Source organism: Varroa jacobsoni, unplaced genomic scaffold (assembly GCF_002532875.2).
Source record: "Varroa jacobsoni isolate VJ856 unplaced genomic scaffold, vjacob_1.0 scaffold_1193, whole genome shotgun sequence".
NCBI lineage: Eukaryota > Metazoa > Arthropoda > Arachnida > Mesostigmata > Varroidae > Varroa > Varroa jacobsoni.
This window is the reverse complement of record NW_019214095.1, coordinates 110,392-134,834: the sequence shown is the minus strand read 5'-3', so window position 1 is coordinate 134,834 and position 24,443 is coordinate 110,392. Positions and strand designations below refer to the sequence as shown.

General features: G+C 43.4%; 1 protein-coding gene across 1 annotated transcript in view; it reads left to right on the top strand.

Moving 5' to 3' along the window:
* The first annotated feature begins 20,815 nt into the window (after positions 1-20,815).
* LOC111267479 (uncharacterized) overlaps positions 20,816-24,443 on the top strand; it is a 95,870-nt gene continuing 92,242 nt past the window's right edge. The window contains exon 1 of the mRNA XM_022845753.2: positions 20,816-21,829. Coding sequence (XP_022701488.1) covers positions 21,619-21,829 — 211 coding nt within the window. The 5' untranslated portion in view covers positions 20,816-21,618. The remainder of the gene's footprint in view (positions 21,830-24,443) is intronic.

The following is a 24,443-nucleotide window of genomic DNA, read 5'->3' as shown; positions in this document are numbered from 1 at the left end:
TTCCTTTACTTACGCTTCAGTTCCACGCTACGCCACACAGTTGTTGTTGTTGGAGCCAGCGTGGGCCGTCGGAGCGGCGGCCAGCGGAATTAGCGGTAGCAGTAAGACGAACGCAAGGTTCAAGAGAAACAAGTTGAGGAAATCAATTGGCAAACTAACCGAGGATCGGCGCCAGATGACCAATGCTGAACTTAGACGTATCTACAATAATAGCAGTAACAAAAATAATAATAAAAATAGCAACAGCGGTACAGGTGTATAGAGAATAGTGTTCGAAGAGATCCAGAAGAGACTGTTTAAGGTTCGGAAAGTGTATGCAATAAGAAAACTAGTAATTTTTTAGTATCAAGCCACTTGAATAAGTTGAACGGACGAGTGACTGGTCCATGGTTTGGAAACAAAAAGGTGGCACCTATAACTATGAAGAGCGTCCGTGTTTCTGTAAATGTCTGCACATAATAATGAGCCACTGTAGATGGGATTTCAAGATGAATGTTTCGACCTCTACGTCCAATACCTGTTTTAGGCATTACTTTACATAGCTAGCCTCTCTTTCAGCACTAAACAAAGCGTGTCTACGGAAAGTGTACTCGTTACCAATGCGCCATCACAAGGATCTTTTATTATATACAGTATTATATATATATTATAGAGTATATAGTATAACTTGCGCGGCCGAATAGATTTGATTTTACGCTAAAAATGATTGCTTAGCCCACCACCTCATGACCGTTCGATTTTTTGAAAACTCTTAATTATTTATAGATTCAAGCTTATTATCTGCCTATACCTGATGCAGTTTAAGCATATTGTGCATAAATCTGTTTATTTTCTATTTTTCATATTCTAAGTAACCAAAACTTTCAAATATTAGGTCAATCACAGTCGACGAGTTTGAAGTTATAACTTAAGAATCATCTAGATAGTTGAGGCGGAACGAATTCACAAACAATTAATAGTCTCGATATACCGCAGTTGTCACAACATAATCTTAAGGTACATTTACTTCAAAGGTTAAATGGCGTCAGCTGCCATCACGCCGCGTCCATGATGAGCATAAAATTGCCCCAATAGCGTAATCGATGTAAATATTGTCGGGCGGATGAAAACATTTTTTTGGCTTCCGGCTTGCGCTTCACCCCTCGAAGCACTGTTAGCTCCGAAGTCGCTGCTTCTGTTGCTATCATTACAGACGCCACGGCGATGCCCCACAGCTCCGGAGTCGTTGTCCTCATCGGCCACTTCATCGTTTAAGCAACAACAGAACCACAAACGACTTTCGCTTGCGGCCTGACCATTGCGACCCGCTCTCTTGCCGCGGCTGTCATTTACGTCGCCACAGTTCAACAGCTATGGGCACCCTTACCCTTGGAAAGGCAACAAGAGACCCAACAAAGGGAGCAGGGGTAGTGCGACTTGCGGGGTTGACACGATCGGCGACCGCTACAATTAGCACCTTAGGAGTATCGTTACTGCATGGCCACAATGAGTCGTCGCGTCCACATAGAACCAAGCGGCACGGACACCAGAAGGTTCAGAAGCTTCGTGCAGACGGTGCGTTGTTTCTATATTTCTGCCACCATGGAGTACTACTGCTCGCTCACTTTACATGTTTTTCGTTTTCTCTATCTCTGCTCTTGTTATCGTCTTCCTTCATGACGCTACACCGCTTTCTACTGTTGCTGCTGCTGCTATCGCACTCCTCCGTTCCCTCTGCTATTCGCTCTTTCTCACCTTCTTGAAGCCTCTGTTTACTATCAGCGGTCGTCGGCGGCGGTCCATCGCTGGTACTCTTTATGTTGCGCGCAGCTATCGAGCTCCGTTTGTCTCTTAATTCTGTGATTCGCGGTAAATATCGTAGGTTAGACCGCTATTATAGGCTTCACTACTGGCGTATCGACGCTTGCTACGGAGGTGCCCGCTAAATGGCTACTGACAACACTTGTTTAGAGCGATGCCCGTTCCTGTTTTCGTTCGTTTGTTTCCTCGTGTGTGTGTATGGGCCGTTTTTTACTATTTCTGCTATCGCTGCTGGTGTTGCTGCTGTTGAAATGCTGCTAGCATCACCGCCACAGCTGCCACTGCAACTTGTATTGGCTTCTATCCGTTTGATTGTAGTCAAACTTCAGTTTTTCCTGTATCCTTCTCGTTTTTCATCATCATCATCATCGTCGTCGTCGCTGTTGGCTTTTTCCTCTTTTACAACTTTTCGTCCTTTTAGCCTCGTCTCTGTCCGGCTCTTTTCTCTCTGAGCTGCGTCATCGTTGCGACGCTCGTAACATCTCTTTCGTGCGGCCTGATATTTTTCGGCCGTCTTCTTGACCGAACGGATGGAGGAGCGAACGACCGACCGCCTTTTGCTCTAGCTACTACCTTTAGCAGCGGGAAAATCGTAGCTACAAACACCACTGCTTGTTGGGAGCAGGGAAGAAGCTTCGTGGTGCACCACTGCAGTAATAGCGGCAGCGACGATTACGCGGACGCAATAGCGTGCTTACAACGAATAGCCATACAGCTGACGGAGTCTACAATAGGAGGGGCCATTCAACGATGAGCAGGGTTCGTCGACCCAACGGAAGCAAAAAGGAGACATTTCTGGGTTGCATTGGGACAGGACAGGCCAGAGAAGACAGTACGGCGAGCCGCAGTTCGCGCAGGGGAAGCTGTTAGGTGGATGCGATGGAGCGCACGACGACAGTAAAACGGACGGCATAATGTCTTAACCTATATGCGCATGTCCGTGTTTATTTCGTAATGGACATAAACTGTTTGGAGAAACTAAATCAACGAACCAGAGTTATACAGCGCGAAGAAGTCTTTATTGACTAGGGAACAACTAACTATATGTATACTATTAGAATTTATTCACCCAGCGAGCCTCCGAATACTTTGGGTAGGAAGGGTGGACCTGCCCAAAACTAATGTACGTTATAGAAGCTGTAGTCGCGGCTGAAACGACTTTTCGGCAAAGGTGACGAAGTGAAAGTTTCAAAAAACACAAGAGAGAAACATGGGTAGGTTAGCAATAAACTGATGTCGGAGAAGTGTTCCCAATTTGAATTACGTTAGTAGCATTATCTACTGACTTGGCAAGGGGTTAACTAAAGCTTGTACAATCTTTTGCTGATATAAGTGTTCGCATAAGCACACATGAGCTACCTACGGAAATTAGTTTGATTTAGGATTTTACCTATCAGCATCCATGCGTATATATGTATTCGCTAAAGCCTATCTAACTTAATAACTCGGTGAAGTTATTTTAACAGGCCTCTTTGTCTATGGCCAGCATGGGTGGTGCGATTCATTTTCTATGAAATGGAAAAACTCGAATTTCTCCACGTGGCCTTATTAGGTTTCAGTATCCCAGAAGATGTCTAAGTTTTCTCCTTTACCTCGCGGGTAGCTGCAAGACAGAGGGGATTATTACAGCGGACCATCTTTTTGATTTATTTCTTATTCATTACCAATTTCCCTTGCTTGATAGTTACCACAGGAATGAAGCATAGTACTAAGAGTTCATTTAAAGTTTCACGTAGTGTTAAACTAATTTAGCATTCATTTCCGTTATTATGATTAAAATTCTCCTCTACCTTACTCCAACCTAAACTTTTACCTGAATTATATCAACGATTCGTAAACAAGTGGCCCAAATATGGTGTCAGCTACGTAAGTAGCGTACTCTTTCTGTAGAACGCTGGTTGTAAAGCAGCACTGGTTTTAAATTTTAGTCTGACCAAGATCCTCACTTAACTTAGTTGACTGGCGGTCCCAGTCAACCGCTTACCACCAGCCGGCAGACAGGCAGGCAGCCAGCCAGCAGGGCCTCGACTAAAGTTCTACGAACTCCCCTTTGAAACAGTACCATTCTGACGCTATACAAACCCCAGCATCGTACCCCCATCTCATATTCAATCAGCTTTTCCTAACACCCTTGTGAGCTCCTGCATTTTTTTTGCATCTGTAAGTATGTGTACTTGTGTGTGTGTTTATTTACGTACGTACACATGTATCTATACTTTCTTATATATATATATATATATATATATATATATATATATATATATGTTCTATACATCCTCTTTGCCGCTTGTACAGAACGCACATATTTCATGCGTAGTTCCCCCTTTTTCCTTGTCGATTACGGGCTACTCATTCGGTTCCTCTTTCTACGTTAGCCTCCTTCCTGTGGGAAATATTTCCCATGCGGAGCGCATGTTCCAGCGCATTTTACGCCAATAAGAGTGGCACACGCCTTAGTAACAATAACAGTCTTTCTCTAATTGTCGTTCTCGGCATACGATGCTTGTACAAGGCGCTGTACAATAACAGTAGAACGAAAAGTGGTTTTTGGGTCCTGCAACACGTAGCAATGACGGAGCGTCACCGTCGACGCAGTACGAGTCTACAATGAGCTCAGCGGACGACGCCAGACGGTTGTGCGCGCACAAGGTTGATCCCGCGCGTCAGCGGTCAAAGCCCGCGGTCGATGAACTGCATCGTTTCGCTTGTTATTCCGCTAGTGGAACAACGTCCGCACCACTTCTGGGTTACTGTGACTATGTGATCAGCTGTTGGCAGAGCTGCTTCGCGCCGTCGTCGTCTGGCCCATCCATCTATTATATTATTGAAAGTAGCGAAACACCAGGAACGGCAACGCGAGTAACAGTAGTAATAGTGTATAACACAAGTAGTGGCAATGGCGGAAATAGCGGACGACGAAGGAGAAATATCAGCAGGCCCGCCGCAGCGTTCTTTCATTTCGGATATATTAGCGGAGTTTTGCGCATCTATGGTGTCAGTGATAGTCGATTTGCGCATACAGGATGATGGAGTTGGGACATAAAATGGCGGCCCGGTAACTCAGGCCAGGATGTGGAAAGCGCAGGAGAAAGGAGGAAGGGAAAGACAATATTTTAGGAAAAGCTTCCCCCGCGGATGATATATGGGAATCTGGGACGAGACAACAACAACAACAGCAACAACACGGACAATAAAGGCCACAGGCCGCGTAGCCGCAGCGCTGTTACACTATCGCTATGGCTAATTTAACAAGAACAATTACAGTAATGACGATGACGACAGTATTCTTAGAAAGCTTCGTTTAAGGTACTAGCTGCCCCTCTTCAGTTACCGTCTACTTATGAGTTATTGGGATGACTCAGTGTAGACCGCCTCATCATCATCATCGTCATCGAGTTTGTTGTCCTCGCCGTTATTGTCTGTTCTTTGATTATCTTAGTGAAGTAGTTGCCAGAATATAGTTTGTGTATTGTTAGATACTCGTGATACCACATCCTCCACATGGTATATCACTGATTTAGCGGCCATCCACAGTCCGTATGTCAGTTAGACGACAGCGAGCAGTAAGTGAAAGGTCTGGGATAAAAGGTCTGGGACAGCTCTAATCGGCGTGAGCGTTGCGTTTTTGACAAAAATGTCTAAAGTTATGTGTCTGTGGCAAAGACTCAACAGACGAACAATGGCAGCAGGGCAAGCCTTCGTTGACAGATCCTTCCTTTTTTGGTAGGGCCTTACACTCACAGATTCACAATTACGTACTGCGGGTTTCAGCGTGGTTAAACTAAAAGGGCTTACAGGTGAGTGGTTTATGCATTCCGTCCTCTGTGTCTTTTTTTTTTTTTTGTTGAAGATACAGAAGCTTACGAAAGTTTTCTAGTTTCAATCCTATATTTATGGGAATGGAAATGGTCAGAAAGAACCAGCCAACTCGCCTTAACATCGGTATACTGCCTGTACCCTTTATCCATTTCCGTGCCCGAGAATGGTTCTTGGTCTCCTTCGAATTCTAGTGAAGCGCCAATAAGCTCACTCAATGTACAGAGGAGAGGTACAGGAGACCCCGTTTTAACAAAGTTTTTGTTGGCTGAGAGAAATGCCTCAAGCAGAAAATATATTCGTTCTATGCGACAAAGGGTGACAGTGCTGGCAGCGCTAGTGGCCTGGGGGTGACCAACTATTGTAGTCAACTACAAGTGTATTTAAAATACTAGTCACTTCGTTGGTATAGTGCAATGCAGTTAAATGTGTCCAGAGCCTTCTCGTGTGTCGAAGCGAGGCGGGGTTAATCCGGACGATGACACAGTTGCAACTCTGCGGCAGCCGTGGCAACGACAACAACGGCGTTCAGACGCCGTCGGATCCAGCTGCCGCTCGACGCGATGAGAAATGTACTGGGAGACAGAGGCGGTCCGCAGCGTCCTGTCTAGGGCGTCGTGCCGCTTATAACCCTATTGTGTGTCCGTATCCGCGCGTGTAGCTGTGTGCAGACGTTGTGTGAGCCGTATAATCATTATCATTAGGGTGGACGTCATAACAGAATTGTCAAAGCAGTTAGGTACCGCTAAATATCAATAGGTAATCAAGGGGTGGCGTGTTACGCGATCATGGCGCGAGTGCGCCATGACTTTGAGCATTCGTTTGTTCCTCTGATGCTGCTGCTGTTGTTGATAAGGGTGGCGCTGGAAACCAAGTGACGAAAGACTTGCCAAAGCAAATAGGCCTTCTTAATGTAATAGGACAAATGTTGATACTGGATAGTGTTGATCGAAACAATATAACTTAAAACAGCAGCAGTAGAACATGGCATGACGTGTAGACGCACATATGTTTAATTTATACACACAAATTATATATATATATATGAAGAAAGCAAAAATTGCTCTCAAGATGCATGACCTTTTAGATAGATGAATGTCAAGTGATACCGTTGCGGTTGTTCTTGACTCTTTGATTTTTAACCTAGCAGGTAGTATAGGTATAAATTGTACTAATGTAGTAAAAATATCAAGTACCGACATTTTATTATACTCTGGAAGGAGTATACTTCCGTTCAGTGATCATTCTCACATGCCATACAGCCATAGTGTAAATGATTTGTACAATACGAACAGGAACCCCGTGCCATAAGCGTTGCTAGCTATATCGACTAACTGACAACATAATCGGTCAGAATTCGACCTCTTCTGATCGCTAGAAACGAAGTGGAAGAAGCAGTGTTCAAAACAATTTTTTTGTTGAATATTTAGCGTTAATATTCAGGTACTACATGCTTAGCTTCCATCAAACAAAATCAATATCTTGAGTCCATTTGACACTGCTAAGCTCAAGTAGGACTTCTACGGCCTCTGGCAGAAAATAGACACGCGATAGCTACCTGTTACGTCTAATTTAAGCATCAAGTCAATAGCGTCAAATGGACGCATATGCCATACAATGACCAGCATTTTCAGAGCAATCTTTGTAGAATTTTTTTGTCATACTGTCACCATCTACGTAATGTACAAAGACATTTTTACCCAATAGCACGTGCCGGGTCATCGGGTCTCTCGGACAGCGGATCTTGTTTGTAGGTGCTATCCGCTTCGTAGGCGCCAACATTAGTGAGATAAGAAAAAAAAGGAAGGATTTTTTTTTTTAATTCACATCAACTGTAAACCGCCGATTCCAGTATTACGTTCGCACATATCTTGTGACTATCTCCTTGACTGCGTTCTCCCTTGTGTTCTCGTAACATTTCAGCCTTCCAGTTTCATAATTCTGTAACAGACGCCATCCGTCTGTAATAGACAGTTACGGGTGCGCTTGGCGTCCCGAGCGCCTGCCGAGAGTGTCAATAAAGCGCAAATAGTGATTGCTCCAATAGATTCGACCATCAGCTCCTTGTCTGTATTTTTCTCCCGAGGCAACAGAACAAGCGCATCTGAAGGCTGCCTTGTAGTATTTCCGTAAAGGTATGTAGGACTGGCCTGTGGAGAGCGGCAAACGCAATAAACTTTCCGCGAAAGCTAAAGATCATCACGTAAGTGATGACTCGATGTGAGAATGGTATTCTTATTACGGCGGATATATTGCAGCTTGTTTGTATATGACTGGTTTTGAATTCTCTCCACCGGCTTCAATGGCTTTAATTGACGTCTTCAGTTCTGGTCTCTAGTACTATCAGCGGTCCTATCACCGAAATTTCCTGCTGCAGGTTGCCCGCTATTCAATTTTTTCTCTATCTTAGCTAGATTAGCGCATATTGCCGAAGGACGAGCTAATACTAATTAACAACAAAAACCTTGTGTTTTGCTGTTCTTTGCTTACGTCTGGCTTCACTACTGGTTGCGTCCGGTCTACTCTGACGCTCATTGTCCTGATGATGTTATACAAATGTAACAAGTCCGAACATCACAGCTTTCTAGGCGACATTTGCGATGCGATTGACGAAGAAAGCCAGCGACGGCACTATTGCGGTTGCAGGATTGCCTCCATTTCATCTATGTGCTTTTACCGCTGCTCCAGGTTCTAGCAATAGCGGAAAAGAATCCGTGAGCGTGTTTGTGTGTCTAACAAGTAGAACTTGTTTTGACCAGCCGTCGGTGAAACTATGGTAGCTACAGTAGCCGTGAAACGCTGATGTTAGTTGTTTTCCCTCAGATCCAATCTTCTTCCTCCTTTTCCTTCGGCCCCAAAAATAGCTTCAGTTTTTCTGCTGCAGGTCCGCGTTGAGGCCCGCAGAGCGACTCGTGCGGTAAAAGGAACCAACCAGCTCGGCAGGAAAGAATCTTGCGCCAGCAATCCCTTGGCAAAGGGTTTGACTTTAGCCAAGCGGCGGATAGTTCAACGACCGAGCATTGTCGGGGGGTTAGTGACCGGACGAATTTCCGACGCTGTTCCCTTCACACAGAAACACATCGGCACACAACGATCCACATAAGTGATCAGATCGCAAACGACATCGGCGCTCCTGCAACACAAGGGGAAAGCTCGGCCTTTTGAAAATGAAGAAGCCTTTAACAGAGAACACAGAAGGAGAGAACAGCCGACCGGCTTGCTCTTGCGGTGCTTATTGGAGCTATTACAAGCGATGCTACCAATGTCGGATAGATAGCATGTTGGTTGACGCTGTGTGAAACAGATCTAGCGCGTTTTGCATGAGATGAGCCTGTGTCTTTTGTATCAGCATTTCACCGTACAGCTGTATGGGTCACGGTAGATGCATGGAAAGAAATCACGATCGCTGTCAACAGGGAAGTAGTTGGAAGGACGTTACAAAAAAATTACCTAGATAAACCCGTGCCACGGGATACGATTCGGTGGGACTGACGAAAGCCACTAGGCTGAAATGAACAGAAGAAGCATTGCCGTTAATAGTAATAAAGTATTTTTATACAATTTTCTAATGTACGGTAGAATCAGCTATTAATAATGCACGAAGGTCCTTAAGGACGCGTTCTAATCTCGTGGACACACAGATATATCAATACAACCACATCCAAGTACTGAAGCTCAGTGGACACTTCGTGTTTCATTAGTCAGTTTATAATGAATATTTAAAGCTAGAAATTCAAAATTAGAAGACACGTGGAACAGCGGGAGGAATCCTTTGTTCTAGCACATATCGTTCTTCGCTTGCTACTGTCCATAGAAGTTGCACAAGGGAAACTAGCTGTTTTTTTTCTTTTTTTTTTTTTTTTTCGAAGGCGATTTTCTAATGCGTTTATTTACGTATCGACTGCTACACAGAGAAGCGTCGACGTTACAGAAGATGCGCGGCACGGCAACAGCTTAATTGAGTTGAATGAGTATGAGAAGCGGAACTAGAACTTATCGACCCCTTAATTGTAATATCGCAATTAATTATCGTTAAATGAATTTGCTTAGTTTATCACTAGGATAACGAGGCCACAATCAGCCCAGTCGTTTGATAGGCCACGAGGTGCAGTGACCTATAAAACGATTGGGCTGATATATACGGTACACATGGTGTTAAGAACAGCCATGGTAGGCTGGTTGAGGCAGGAATGAAGGTTTGAGGCCGCTCTATGTACTCCTGTATATATAGTGGACTTGTTTGTTGCTTCTGGCAAAATACGCGCACAAACAGACACAGATGCACGCAAGCCGCAACGTTGCACTCTTCAATTAGTTTTCTGTTTCCAAGAAGGTAATTTCTACACCTCTCTTCATTTACTAATAGTATTCTAGTTGATGATTGAAGAGTATCGACGCTTATTATAGCGTGTCTGCCGAGCCGCCATTTGGCGCCATTATTACTTACTACCTGCGTTTTGTTCGGGGAGTGTTATCAATGATTAATTTTTCGCTTTAGCAAAACGTTTCATCAATAGAAGCTTCGAATAAAAATGGTGACTATAGAGGAGCACAGTTGACATGATTGCAAACGGCTGGTAGACTATCGAACTCGCTTGTCCAGAGGAACGTTGCATGTGTTTGGCACCTCCGAAGGCTGATTATCGCTGATATTTACAGATATTATAGGGCGGACCAAATGTTGCCCTGTGTGGTCTAAGCGGCGGATAGAGCAGCAGACGGCGAAATGTGGTTTGTGGGACGGTAGTTTCCCTTCAGAACGAAAAGAAAAGGTTTTTCGTGTTTTACGTCACTACTTCAGACCCCGCCTTATAGCAGCAACGGTACAACTAGCTAAGTACTGTAGGGAGATTTAACCGCTCGTAATACGGTTCGTTTTTTTTGATTCATGATCAAGCTGACGGATTTGCGTCTTTACAAATGTGTCTTTCATGTGTTTTTACATATTACAACAATTTTCGAATTAAAATGACCCCGTCAGATTCGTGGCACCATGGCACGTTCAGTTTACCTGTACGTTACGTTGTATATGCATAGATAATGCACGCATTTCTGCATAGAAGCTTGGTGATATCAATATGCGCGCGATAGCTACGTAGACCGCTAGTGAGTTAACTTCGAGTCACTATAGGTCATCACTGCACGTCGTCTTGAGCTTGTCACTGTACTTACCGCTGTGACTAAACGTTGCCCATTGGTTCGATATTGACCCGCGTAGGTGTAGTCAGTTACCACCATACTTAAGTAAGCTTGTTATATTGTTGCGATGAATGAGACGGGAGGGCGATTATTTATCAATAATTGTTTTTGTATCCTCAAGTAGGTAAACATACAGCCACGTGGTGGGAACGTCCGTTCGACAATACGGCGGCCAAATGATTCACACGTGCTTATCTACCCCCTAAAGACGTGCATGTAGAACGCAATTGCGGTAACGTAAGTAACACTGAGTAGAATTCGTTTTAAAACACAAAAGAACATGCGCTAGGCTTATAAGAAAGCTCATGAGGTATGACTTAGGTTTGGGAAGACTGAAGTTTCGACTGCTAAAGACAACCTACTTTATGGCGTGCTTTATTCATCTGGATGAAAACTGAATTGCGTGAAGCAAAATTAAAGAAGAAATGGTTTTGCCTCGTTGGAATATACGAAAAAAACGTCGAAAATTCCCGTATTTTGAGATTATGGATCTCCTTAGTTCTAATTGAAAATTAGAACAATGGTGTTAACAATAGCTTCCCAGACACGGCCTACTTTGTTTAGGTGTAGACGCAGCTTGCTCACTGTGTTCTGCCCCTCGGAAGATTCACCAGTATGCAATCGACTATACGAGAACTGTCGCTCGTATTGTCCATCATCGATATGAAAGCTCCGCTTTTTCAGTAATTTCTGTCATCAGCAATATTCCACGCAAAGTAAAAGCGAGTAAAACAGCAGTTACACAGTGAAGCATCTAACTTTGACAATAACTGACAGATATAAGGGTGATCCCCGTAGAAAGCCGTGCACTCCCAATAGCGAAAATTGCTACATGCAACTCATTACGAAGCACGGGCCGCCGAAAATGAATGAACGCAAAAGCATATAAAAAAAAAACAGACGAAGTGATGAGAGTTTACGGCTGTCGGCGAAACGGAGCGAAGCCGATTGGGAGTCGACGCGATGGACACTGGCATGCTACCCGCCTCTCAGACCGGTGCGTCATTTAGTAAGCCAATACGTTTACTTCATGCGGGTTTGTGTAAGCCAAAAGGCCTACCAGAAGCGGCGGTTCGTCGTCGTGGATCGTCTCCATTGAGTCAACAATAACCAGCGACTAAGGTTCGCAAACCCGGTTTCTGCTCTTCCTCGGAGTAGAAGAGTTCGCATTGGCGCTTCAGAGCTTCGGTGCTCCGGTACTACCTAACTTGGCAGTCTCTGCTGTATGTTTGTGTGTGTGTGTGTTATGCGATCTTGCTTACGTGTTCCACAATCTCGTTATTCCTGCTGCTGCTGCTGCTGCTACTACTGCTGCTGCTGCTGCTGCTACTGCTGCTGCTGCTACTGCTGCTGCTGCTGCTGCTGCTACTGCTGCTGCTGCTGCTGCTGCTGCTGCTGCTGCTACTGCTGCTGCTGCTACTGCAAGGAAGCTCTGCTGCAAGGAAGGTAGCAACTTCCCTTAAGCAATAGCAAACTACAACAAAAGACCGGGCCACAGGTTCAACGCACGGCAATCGCACGGCCGTCGAACCCGACGCAATTGAATGCGTCTATTGCGGATAGATGAAGGGATGAACCAAGAGAGGCCAGAACAGGCGAAAGTAAACGAACACTTGAGCACTTACTTCGATCGGTGGAGCCGCTAGCGGCCCACTGCCATCCAGTCGCTCGCATTAACAATGGCAATTGCAGAAACATCCGAATCCCTGTAGAAGAGCACATCGTTGGTACAATAACAACGACGATCACAGAAGTGGTGTTCCGCCGATTCGATGACGCTAGAAAGAAGCCTTCTCACGCAAGGGCCGCAACCGGCCGCCATCATTTGGTGCTACCGGCACCGCTATAGTTGCGGCCGTGAAGGAAAAGCTGTTCCCGCTTTCACCATATTACAACTATTACTAGGTACTTACACCAACTGCGTACTGTCTGTAGGTAAAGGCGTTATCAGCTAGTTCTTCGGCGTCAAAACGTCATTGCAGACGTATCAGCAACAAGAATATCGTCAATCGAAATGGTACCACTGGCATGGCATGGCAGCAAAAGCCGCTTAACGATTAGAAAGTTGTAGGTAAGAAAGATAAACAGTCGCCAATGTCTGACACCTCGGATCTCGATTAGAGAATTGCGAAGCGGTATAATGGGCAATGTAGGATGCCGACTGAGAGCTAAGGGCTGAGTACCACATCGTACTATAAGCGTAAACAAAAAAAATAGCTGTTTCCGCTTCAATGGTGTGGCTGAGAGCAGCTATACTCGATCCCTTACGGACGTGGGTCGTGGGCGAATAGTCGACGTGCGGCGAGCCTGTGCCGTTTGTGGTGAAAATACGATTACGGCGAAAACGATTGGACAATATAGGTATCATTTGTGATGCATTATCGAAGAAAATTTCGGATTATGTATAGGACCTGTTATTGTCTAAAAGCAACCATCGCGCTCGCGATGTAACTATAGGTGTGTAAAATCACTTTAGAAACAAACGTACACCTTCGCGTTAACTACTGCATACGATAGCTTCTTAACGTAGCCACTATCATCATGGTTATATTTATTATCATCATGGTAGCGGTTTTGCATTGGAAGAGGGAGGGGGACCAGTCATATTCGCCTGAAAAAGGTAAGGTCTACATGACTGGTTGGACGCTCATGAGCGTCCTACTAATATTGTCTGAGCCCCAGCAACAGCATCAGCAATCTGAGATAAGTCCCGTTACGCATATGTTCTAGTGGCAATCGTACTTTATAGAAGAAATATGCCGTTTAGTTATACGTAGAGAAGGAGGATTGAGCCTGCCGTCGTTTAAATCGTAACTCTTTCTGCTGTTGCAAGAGATGACTTGCAAGTCGAATTGTCATGTGTCCACTATACGAGGCATCACGGAAATAGGCCTTTAATAATGTTCAGATGTTAAATCGTATAGTGTTTCAGCGGTTGCCTATCTCCAGAAACAAAACCAAAGCGGTCGGTCACTCAGGCCTGTTTCATATCATAACCCCAGAAAGATTTACTCACATAGTTTCAAAAAAGATATTGAAACCTTCAGGCCATCCAAAGAATACCGCTCGGTTTTTGAATATCGTACGCGACATATAGTTCCCTCTCATTTGAAACACGGTCATTAAATATACACGATTTTTACCATACAGTTTTTACCAATTGCGATAGCACACATTAGGATGAAACGTCGACTCGTCTGGAATCTTCCCGTGTTAAATGAAAGCATATTACGTAAAACACAGATAACAAAGCTGAAGTGGCAAGGCAGCTGATACAAACATAATGCGAGTAGAAAGACAGAGAAGAAGTTCACCGCTGTCTCTCAAGCCGGTGATGTGACGTCGAGGTAGAACATTTGGAAATATTGCCGTATCTTGCACCAAGATGGTTCTTACCACGTTTACCCGCTTCGTTTTCGTATGCTTACGGGATTTGCTCGTACATAAATCCCAACTGACGCCAATCGAGTTCCCAGATAGCCACAAATTTGTCAGACATATCATGGCCAAATACGCAAATCTTGTTACGACGTAAATTCGTAATTTAATATTTTTGCTAGGCTTCAGTGTATCGTGCGGCTGTGGGTTGTTCCCGGGCGATAGAAAATTTCTGTTGCCTCCACAAAACACGTACCGATCTACGATATGACACCGAAACGATGAATACACCTAGAATTTGAATGCGCATACTCACATCAGTGATGCTTACACAAACCGTATTTACTTCGTTAATAATTCGATCTCTTCTAGCCGAAGGCGTATTTTGCCGCGTCGACCTATTTCGATGAAATTGCTTCCGCAGCTTCAGAATAGGCCAAGCCCACAACCAAAAGTTCTAGATAATAAATCAACAGGATTGAGCCGGCGATGGGGACAGTTGACTAATTTTTTTTTTCGTTCTAAATGAATGTGCTCTCCGAGAAAACTGCAGAAGTCTGTTATTAAATTGCAGAATTATCGACCGAAGGACTTTACCGATTCGAGCACTGCGAACCGGCTGTTTGTTTTGTTACGGGCAGCTGGGAATGGTTCCGCAACTGTGTAATTGTTGAGAAGTGACATAAATCCAATATATTTTTACAGTGAATCGCTGAAATATTGCGTTCGATATAGAAGCTGTGTACAGTTGCAATGTTGAAGTTAGAATGGGTTTTTATTTGCCTAGGAAATAAAAAGAAAATTTCTGTTCTATATCTTACAGAACTGTGAGATCTACACAAAGACTGACTACTTCGTCGTATGATATTCAGTATTTCGTGTTTTTCGGTAGCCAAACGTACTCTGTTTAGCAACTTTTCGAAGTACAAAAACCTACACACGTTCTATAGATATTGATTTAGAGCGCGAGCTGGGGCGTCACACTCGACGGCTTCATTGGAAAAGAAGCCCTAGAGCAAGCGACGTGGCACGATAATATCTCCGAGACAACAGCGCCTGCTCCTGTGCGCCTACCCAATGCCCTACAATCGACACCTAGTGCCTTATAAGGGCAGGTGTCCCTAGCCATAAAACATAGTTAGACGGGGCGCTTTTAACTGAGAGAAATATTATCTCAAGACAGAAGAGGAGCAAACAGGGTAAACCTTATGGAGCCACCAGTTTTGGCGCCGCGCTAAAGGAACTATGGAATCAGAAGCGAAAGTGTGATTTTTTTAGGCATAAAAACCCGTGTCGATTTTGTGACCGCTCAATAGTCCTCACAAATAAACAAATAAATAGTTTTTTGTGGGATTCCGTACTTCTTAGGTAGCAAAGAAAAAACGTAATTTCTAGAGAGTTTAAAATAGGCATGCACAGACTATTTCTTTTTCACGAAGCTGACCTCTCTCTTCAGTTGGTAGCAGAAGTCTCAGCTATTTGAAATAAATAATCAGCCAACTCGTAACATTCGAGTTCAGGGTTTTGCTAATGACTATATATTTCCGCCGTTCCTTTCTCTATTTCTATCTATTTCTCTATAATTTTTCAGTCATAATCTACCTCGTCGCGTCACGATGAATAGCTACATATACCCTTGAATATTGAGTCTTCTATTATTTCGCGTCGAAATATTCGCTTTCATAGACAGTAACTTATCGAGCCGATATGTATATTTGTATTCCATCCAACGTGCATCGTGCCCACATATCGTGCAACGAGACAAATGCGTGCCATCTGGAAATCTCCTTGACGAGCTGCATGGGAATCCTGATTTGCTTAATAGAGCCACTGATCGTGCCAAGCGCCTGGCGGCCCGATTTCGGACGCGACCAACCATTCTGCGGTGGCCTTAAGGTGGGCGAAATTGAAAGACATCAATAGAGGTTTTCAGAGGGAGGTGGAATTAAATTGGTTAACGAGGGTCAGTTGACTTCAAGGTTATACTGAGATAATCTACAGTAGAAGCCCTTTTTAGATGACAAGGAACGTTCAAGTGATATACGCTTCCGATGATCTCTTTTCTATTAAGAGCTTTACATATAACAGAAAAGCGTTTCTTGGTGGTCGACCAGTTTTGTTACGATTAGCTGAGTGTGGGTAATTTGCCCTTAAAGGTTTTTAACCGTTCTACGGCCATGTTCAATTAATCCTTTTAATCTCCTCCTCCACGAGAATCATATTCACGTTGATTTACTAGGAAAGTGCTTAATGATAACCAACCTATCGATCTTATCTTCGTTTTACTCACTCCAAGCGTTTCACAATATTCAAACGACGAGACAAGTTAAAAAAGGGAACAGTGTTCAGAAAATTTCAATAGGTAATTCTTAATTATTAATCTTGTCCAAAGGGTACGCTAACTGTCATTTCTACTCCATTAAGTTTACTTTGGCGAGGATTTTCAATCTAAATTTAAATTTGTTTTGACTTGGGTTAAAGGTACTTGAATAGCTTCTGTATCAACTCAACACGTTCTATGGCATCAGAAGGAAATCTTCGAACCACAAAACACGTAGGGTCTCTGGCAAATCTGCGTTCAATTTCCTCTGTAGAGTGAGCACTCTGTCTCTTCTAGGCCTATTATAAGTATCCGAACAGCTCTTGCCGTGTGTTTCAGTTGAAGCGTATAGTGAAGTGGACCAAGCTCGAAGTTGGGGGGAGGAGGCAGGTAGATGTGTTTTGTTTCGTGCTCGAATTAGCCATTTATGTGAAAAACGTACCTAACAGAAGTTTGAATATTGCGGGCAAGCCTGAGCGCTTTTATATATGAGCGCTGCATGTCACTGTATCAGATACTGAGCATGCTCTCCAGGCAGACAATCCGATCGATCGCTCAATTCCTAGATGACATCGCATCAAGTACTGGGCCTCAATAGTGAATAGAATTCAGCACGAAAAAAGGTCGGGTTTAAAATAAAGAATGAGTGCGAATGCAGGACCTGTAGAGCCTATTCAGATGGGTGTCAAGAATGTGCAGAATACGTAGACAAAATTATCTGTTATCGCTCTATATATAGTACTTATATATAAGTAAGAAATATGTATCGTTACGTGAATTGAGGCTTGTCTCTATACTGTATATTAAATCAGGAAAGATGCGTATGGGTGAGTATTGAAGTTGATATTAATAAGCCTTCGAATTTGTCTGACTGCATACATTATCCAATGTACCTTTCATGAATAGTATGCAAAAAGCCAAACAAAGGTAGATTTTTTTTAACTGAGAGCAAAAACAAATGTGAGTCATTTCTATGTAAGAATGAATGAAAAGAAAAAGTAAATGCTCGAGGAATTTGTGGCCACGGATGTTTATCCTAAGTATATGGTACATTAATAGTAACCAGCACACAATAAAATACATAAATGGGCCGACGGCCTGAATGTCAATGACCGCACTGCAGTCTACTTTAATTAAAAAAAAAAACGACGTCAACGATAGCAATGATTTGATTGTTGTTACGTACTAAATATGATTTTGTGTCATTTAATTGTTATACCATGGTAGAATTCTAATTTACATGGGGACGAAGTGAAGCATAGCCTTATTATGGAGCGTATGTGATAAGAGAGCGCATCCACAAAAACAAATTATATTTATGGATAGAACATCGTCGAACATGTAATTAAGCCTGCAAGTATTAACAACGTAACCTTAACTCAATTAAGCGATCTGTTTGATAGTAAAGCAGAAGCTTTAATTATACTGTGGTTGACATTGGCTTGTAGTCCTATTTTCTAACATCTCGCGTCGTCCTACAGACGTCACTAAGACGATCAGGCTTGATGTAACTGTCTATTTTATGAAGTTATACTAATTCAAAAAAGCCAACGTGGTCCTATTCATTTGTAACGGGCATTCTGTATGCCGCATAGTGCCTTAAAACCGGGCATCTCGCTGAATTTAATCTCTTGAATGCACCTCTCCTTCATTACGAAGAATGCGCGGTTATTCCCAATTAAGATGGGAGCAAAGTAGCGAAAAGCTGAGACATGCTTATATATAGAAGCGTGAGATATATACATTTAACTTGTAATTGTTGAATTTCCTGTTCGGTATATAAACGGACCCACCAAAAGTGTTCTTAGTTCAGCAAAGTTCGTTTAGACTCAACATTGAACTAAATGTCTTACGATCGCAGGATACTGTTTCTATTTTAGAGTTGTTTACGATCAGCACCGCGACTTCGGTACTGATGACCGATTCCTGTAACACAGGTCGAGTCGTACGTTTCGCCTATTCAATAGGACACTTACCGTATCTGTAAAAAACGTACCATGTTTTGTACCACAGCTACTGATGCACTCGAGTGTTGCAACAGCATTTTCAGATACTTTGAAGTTCGCACGATATGCTCAATGTTAATTATCAGCATAAGTTACGTCGTCAGCTTCAATGTTTGTCTTTTGCTCTCTAAAAAACTTTGCATTCTATCCTTCATCGCTTTCTCCAGCCGGAGTTCAGCCTATCTAATGCTGATTAGCTTTTGTCGGCAATGAATCTGCTTGAATGTATTGACATTTTATAAAATTGGATGCTATCGTTCGGTGTAGAAGATAGGTGATCGTGTACGAAAATCTTATAGGCAACCCACACGAAGGCGACTTCTGATACTCAAACGCTCCAACACAAAACGCTCATGAGGTTGAAAGCTTTATCATTAAACAGCGTACACGTTAACTGCGGGTCCAGATAGACCTATTTCTATAGCCTGCTGAAATTTAAGTGAATCAGCATCATTTCGGGTAATTTCTCAATAAGTTACAGAAAATAAGTGACGAATATACAAGCATTGAAACCGCTTGCTTTCGGGAATTTAGTTTTCGAGCGGCAGATTGACCCTAAAATAACCTAGTTCTGATTTATTTAAATTCAGTCTGGCAAACCGAAAAGGGCATATTACTGCAAATGGTATCCTGCAGCATGTGGCCACCACCGTTCATGGACGCGAATCGCCATCGTGTCCATGAGGCGGTAAGCGTATACAGACATTAGCTTGAGACCTTTTTAAGCATACCTTTCTTACAAGACGTATCTCGATAGCAAGGAAGGAAGATTAAAATGAGGATGGTGGGACTTGCACATGAAAGTCGCGTGGTATAACACTGGGCACGCGCACTCAGGACCAGGGGTCCAGGCGAATCCAGGATCGGCATTCGTAGCGAACTCCAATAAAAAACATATATAACGTATATTTGTGATTTGAAATAAATGGTCCATGTCTGAATTCAAGCAAGCACTCAAGTTCTACTTGAGTTCTTTCCAGGACTACTAAGAGATTTCATCCCCCTGTGAGCTCATTTTTGGTCGCTCCTATTCATCGTTCGATATGCCTACTCCCACGACGACTCGCTTATCTCTTGGCCTAGTAATCACCGATGTGGTATCGACGATATTGAACGTTGAGATTTTTTGGCCTGTGCAGTCTACCCTGAGAAACTCGTATATTCCCATTCTCATCCGGCTAATCGGCTTCTGACACTAATCACGAACTATTTTTTGTTGTGCCATTCCTTATTGAAATTTTGGTTGTTATCAAGTCCGATGCGCATCGGAGGCTAACTATTTCTCTATCGTATCTCGTCTATAATTAAAGATGTATTTTGTTTGACCTCAGAATGGAAAGAAACGCTGCCTTTGCACATGGTCTCTTCCTGATTGTTTACCCACTGATCGACTGGCTCGAAAATTGCTGACATATAAATACTCTAGCGCTCCTGTGATATCCCCCCGCCCCCCATCCCCAGCATTATTGATCTCGAAGCGCCACTAGTAGCAATCTTTTTTGCTTGACTCTCTTTCTTTTAGCTTCTTCTTATTGGCTGACGTCACAACAACAAACGCCGCAATAACAGTCGCCAATAATGCTGGCCATCGAGATGATAGAGCCAGCCTTCACTTGGAATCTGGTACTTCTTTTTTTTTTGTTTACGGCCTCCTTTTTTTGTTATCGTGTTGTACATTCGCAGTTCTCACTCCCTGTGTGGTTGTACCGTTACCTGTTGCATCTTACCGCCAAAACATACGCTCTACCATAACGATACTATATACGACACCCCCTATTGCTACTGGCTTTTGCCTTCTTATTCGCTTTCTTTTTTGTCTGTATCCTTCTGGAGTCCCCTTCCCTCCTTGAACCCCACCACCCTCTCAACCTTTCTCGATCGTTGCTCCCGCCCGGAGTCCCGAAGCCCTGGCTGTCGGCTCCAACTATAGCGGTGCAGGTTTCGTCAGCGTCACCGGCAATGCTCGGAACACCGGCCAACGATGTCTGTAAACACATACATACAAGCGGTACGCAAACACCATACACACATACATTTAGCATTTCTCTTATGGTAGCATATACCCCTTTCTGTTGCTGTTGTCAATCACATCCATCAACGACAGAAACAGCCACATTGCCTGCATTGTGCGGCTGTTGCGGCAGAATCTGCTGTTTCTGTTTCTTCGGCTCTTCACGAACGAACGTTACGAAAAGAACCGCTCGCTCACGCGAGTCCTTCCCCCTTTCCTCATCATGCGGCAACGTCGTGCTGCTGCACTACCACTATGAACAGCCATTGCTTTGGTAAGGGTACATCTGTAGCCTGTGTTGTGTGCTTGACTTGTCTGTTTCTGTCAGCGTTTCTTCTTTCGACCGCCCCATTGCCGCAGCTCTTTCTGGCGGCGGGCGCTCGACGCTAACGGTATCGTTTGGTATTCGTCGCGCTGAAGTGTTCGCGCGCAGACGTCACAGCATCGCCTATTGTAAGCCGTAGTTATATTAGTTCTAGTCGTGCGACGGGCGACAAGCAGCGGCTGCAGTGAGGCAAAGCGAAGTAGTACTGCCCGTGTCGACCACACGCACGGCCGCTTTGTCGAAGTCATGCACTGACTAGCGAAACTGTGGTAGCAATAAACTGAAGAACGGCCCCGATTGACGAAGCTGTTCGTTTACCCCTTACACTTTGGAATATAATATGTGTGTATGTTGTCTCTAAACAAAACGCAATGCTGAAGACTATGTGTTAGGTGTACCGAGGTGGCTGAGGCGTTGGAGGTGTACCTCCTTTCAACAAACCTCCACTCTTCAACCCGCCAATCCTCGACCAAGCCACCAAAATTTGGACATTCCTACGATTTCTCGAAGTCGAAGTTGAGGTCGACGCTTGATCTGATTGAGCAATTTTTTCAGCTACGGTTACTCAGATCTACGTCCCGCTGCTCCCCTGTTTTTGTTTGTTAATTATTTTGAATGGTGCAAGGACTAACTGTATTGTGTTGAATAATTGTGAGCGTAACATGATAAAATTCCTCGTGTTTTAATAGCATCGAATCTCGGATAGTTGAAACTACTACGAACGTCTTCAAAGGGAGGTTAAGGTGGTACGAAGTTTATCATCATGGTTGTCATCGTCCAGGACTATTCGGCTGCGACATTAAATAAAGAGAAAAAGCTGACAAAAGTTCCCCGAGCTAGCTCCCCCAGCAGGAGTCGTTCGGTAACACCAGAATCTTCCTCAGAAGCTGATCGGATACCAGAGGAGCGTTGGTCTTCCCAATCGCCAGAGGGCTCCACCAGTTCTTCTGTCGACGATCATCATGTTCCCATACGTGAGTGACGTGTTTTTGTGTAGCTGAGTTGTTGCTTCAAATCGGCTAGAGTGTGTCCAGGATGTAATTATTTTTGTGAAAAAAACAAAGGATACCCCCCCCCCCCCCGCCTTCTATTCGGTTCTGCCTGAGCGGATGTTGAATGTGCTCAAGACCCAGCGCTGCCCAGCTGAGCTTTAGTTTACTACATACTTGTATACAAGTTTCTAACTTTTCTAAGTTTTTAGCTAGTACAGTGTTTCTCATAGCGCGTTGTTAGAAGGCTACGTTTGACGCTGTGGTTGAACTTCCGATTGAAGTGGTCGATGAACTGAAAGTCGGCCACCATCAGGAGCTCACGAGCGTCAATGTTCGAAGTGACAGCTGCCCTGTCTAGTTTTACTTTGGATTTCGAATAAGAAATGCTAAAATACAGATAATTCCTGGGCATATTTTACTGTTGAATTGAATTTCCTTGGACAAAATAGGTGTTTGCTAAAATTATGCTAGAAAAGCAACTAAATACTAAAGCTTACGCCTACTGCAACGCAATAGGTAGCCTAGCAGAGAGTAGAATATAGGATCTGCACAAGACAGTGGCGTTGGTAATCTTCCAATCAGGTTTGTATTAGTAGTTTTACAGAAGTTACTTTTCGGTTGTTGAGTGTACAATAATAGTAAGACAATTCTCTATTGCTATTTATCTTCGGATCTAGCGCAATAGACCATGTACAATGTGTACAACATGTTAACCATCGCCTGTAACCATGTGACAATTGATTATAAAGCTACTATTGAGTACATGAGTAGCCGTCTGCTTTGGGAATATGGACACGTATCGTAATGAGCGGAACTCAATGCTCGAGTAAAGGACAGCCGACCGAAAAGGGGCAGTTATTTTTTTTTTCTACGTCGGATTGTTTAGTCTTCAGCTCCTTATGGTCTGTAAGAGTTTGAATTGAAAAATGTATTAAACAACTCATCGATAATCGTGCATTCGCCTTTAATTTATAATAGTTTTCACCTGGTGCACAAGTTCGCATCTGTGATAGGACATGACCGACGTCAAACTGAAAATTTATTTGGGCACCTCTATGATATCGGCTTTTTTTCATATTTATTTCGCTGAAAAAAAAATAGCAGAAGCTCGTATCGATTTGATATTGTGTTGTTTTTAAAACATTCTAATTTATTGATTGATTAGCCATCCACATTATAAGGGGAGCCACAGCAGAATTTCGAAATCAATGTAAGCAGTTTGTGGATAATTGGCATCGAATGGCAGTCTGCAATTTTGTTTTCGTCTCTGTAATGGTACAGTGATAACGCGTTTGCCTATCAAACTTGAAGGTACCTGAGGTGGCCTAGGTTCGGAACGGACGAAGACACACGGTTTGTTTTGTGCACACCAATGGTCTGTAGAAATGCTTAATTATACTAAAGCTGGGCGTAGAACTAAAAGTATGTAATGAGCCCCCGACCCTAAAGGAGCAGATTTGTTGTGGCGATCTAGTCATAGACAGTTATATACGAGCTACAATGTTGCTGTTTTGAAGCGGCTTTTCCACGTGGATGACGGCGTTTTGGATGGGTTTTTATTTTTTCTTTTTAACTTTTCTTTGATTTTATTATTTATACGCCAGCCCATTATACTTTGACACATATGTAAAATCCTCTAAAGACAATGTTGCGTGAGGAGTTACAATTTCTTATCAACTCACTCCATTATTATCGATTATATTTAAGAATACAGTGTGTGTCATATTTTTTTTTTATGCCTTTTTATCCTAAACCATATTACTATGCAGTATTCTAGAATGTTTTAGTAGTCTACAAGTGTCATAGAATATCTGCCCCAGTTAACCAGAACGTAACCATAAATAGCCATGATTGGGCTATAAGAGCTTATGCTCAAGTCAATAGGGCAATACAGTGCTTCTATCTGTCATTTGGAATGAACAGATCGCTCATTGAACGACAACTTGTACAATCTCCGATGCTTCAAAGGTGACCCAGTGGTTAACTCGTACAAGTGGCCTTATGCCGTATATACATATTACATACGCCTGCACGATGACTTCGACAACCGAATTTCCTGCTGAAAAGCCCTGGGCTGCTAATTCAGGCCCTACCAAAGACATGAACTACTCGACAGATGTGCTCAAACATAAAACAAACGTCGCATGTACACTACGGAACGGATACCCATCGAGCGTGAAACCACGGCTTCAGTGGTTTCCAGTACCTTCCCGTCTTCTACCCGGGTAGGAGCAGCAGGATAGAAAGTGAGCAATATTCATCAACTAACTACAGACGCGTTTGTGCTTAAGTGAACATAATTATGAATAAGCCAGACAGTTCAGCTAATGAAAACCCTAATCATATAATACATGTACCCCTTGAGGGCAAGAATAAGGGGTGTCACACGGGGGAAATTTTTTACCTTAGCGGACAACATATTTGCTAATTCTTAAGATGCGTAGTAGTCTAGGTTCGACTCTGGCCGTAGGCATTATTTGGTTGGTGCTTGGATGCGAAACGACAGTGCCGGACGTAAAACTTGGAGTCAATCTTGGAGTCGTCGCTCGTCCAAAGCAGCCTTCAAAAAAAAAAACTCGTTCACTTGAACCAGACA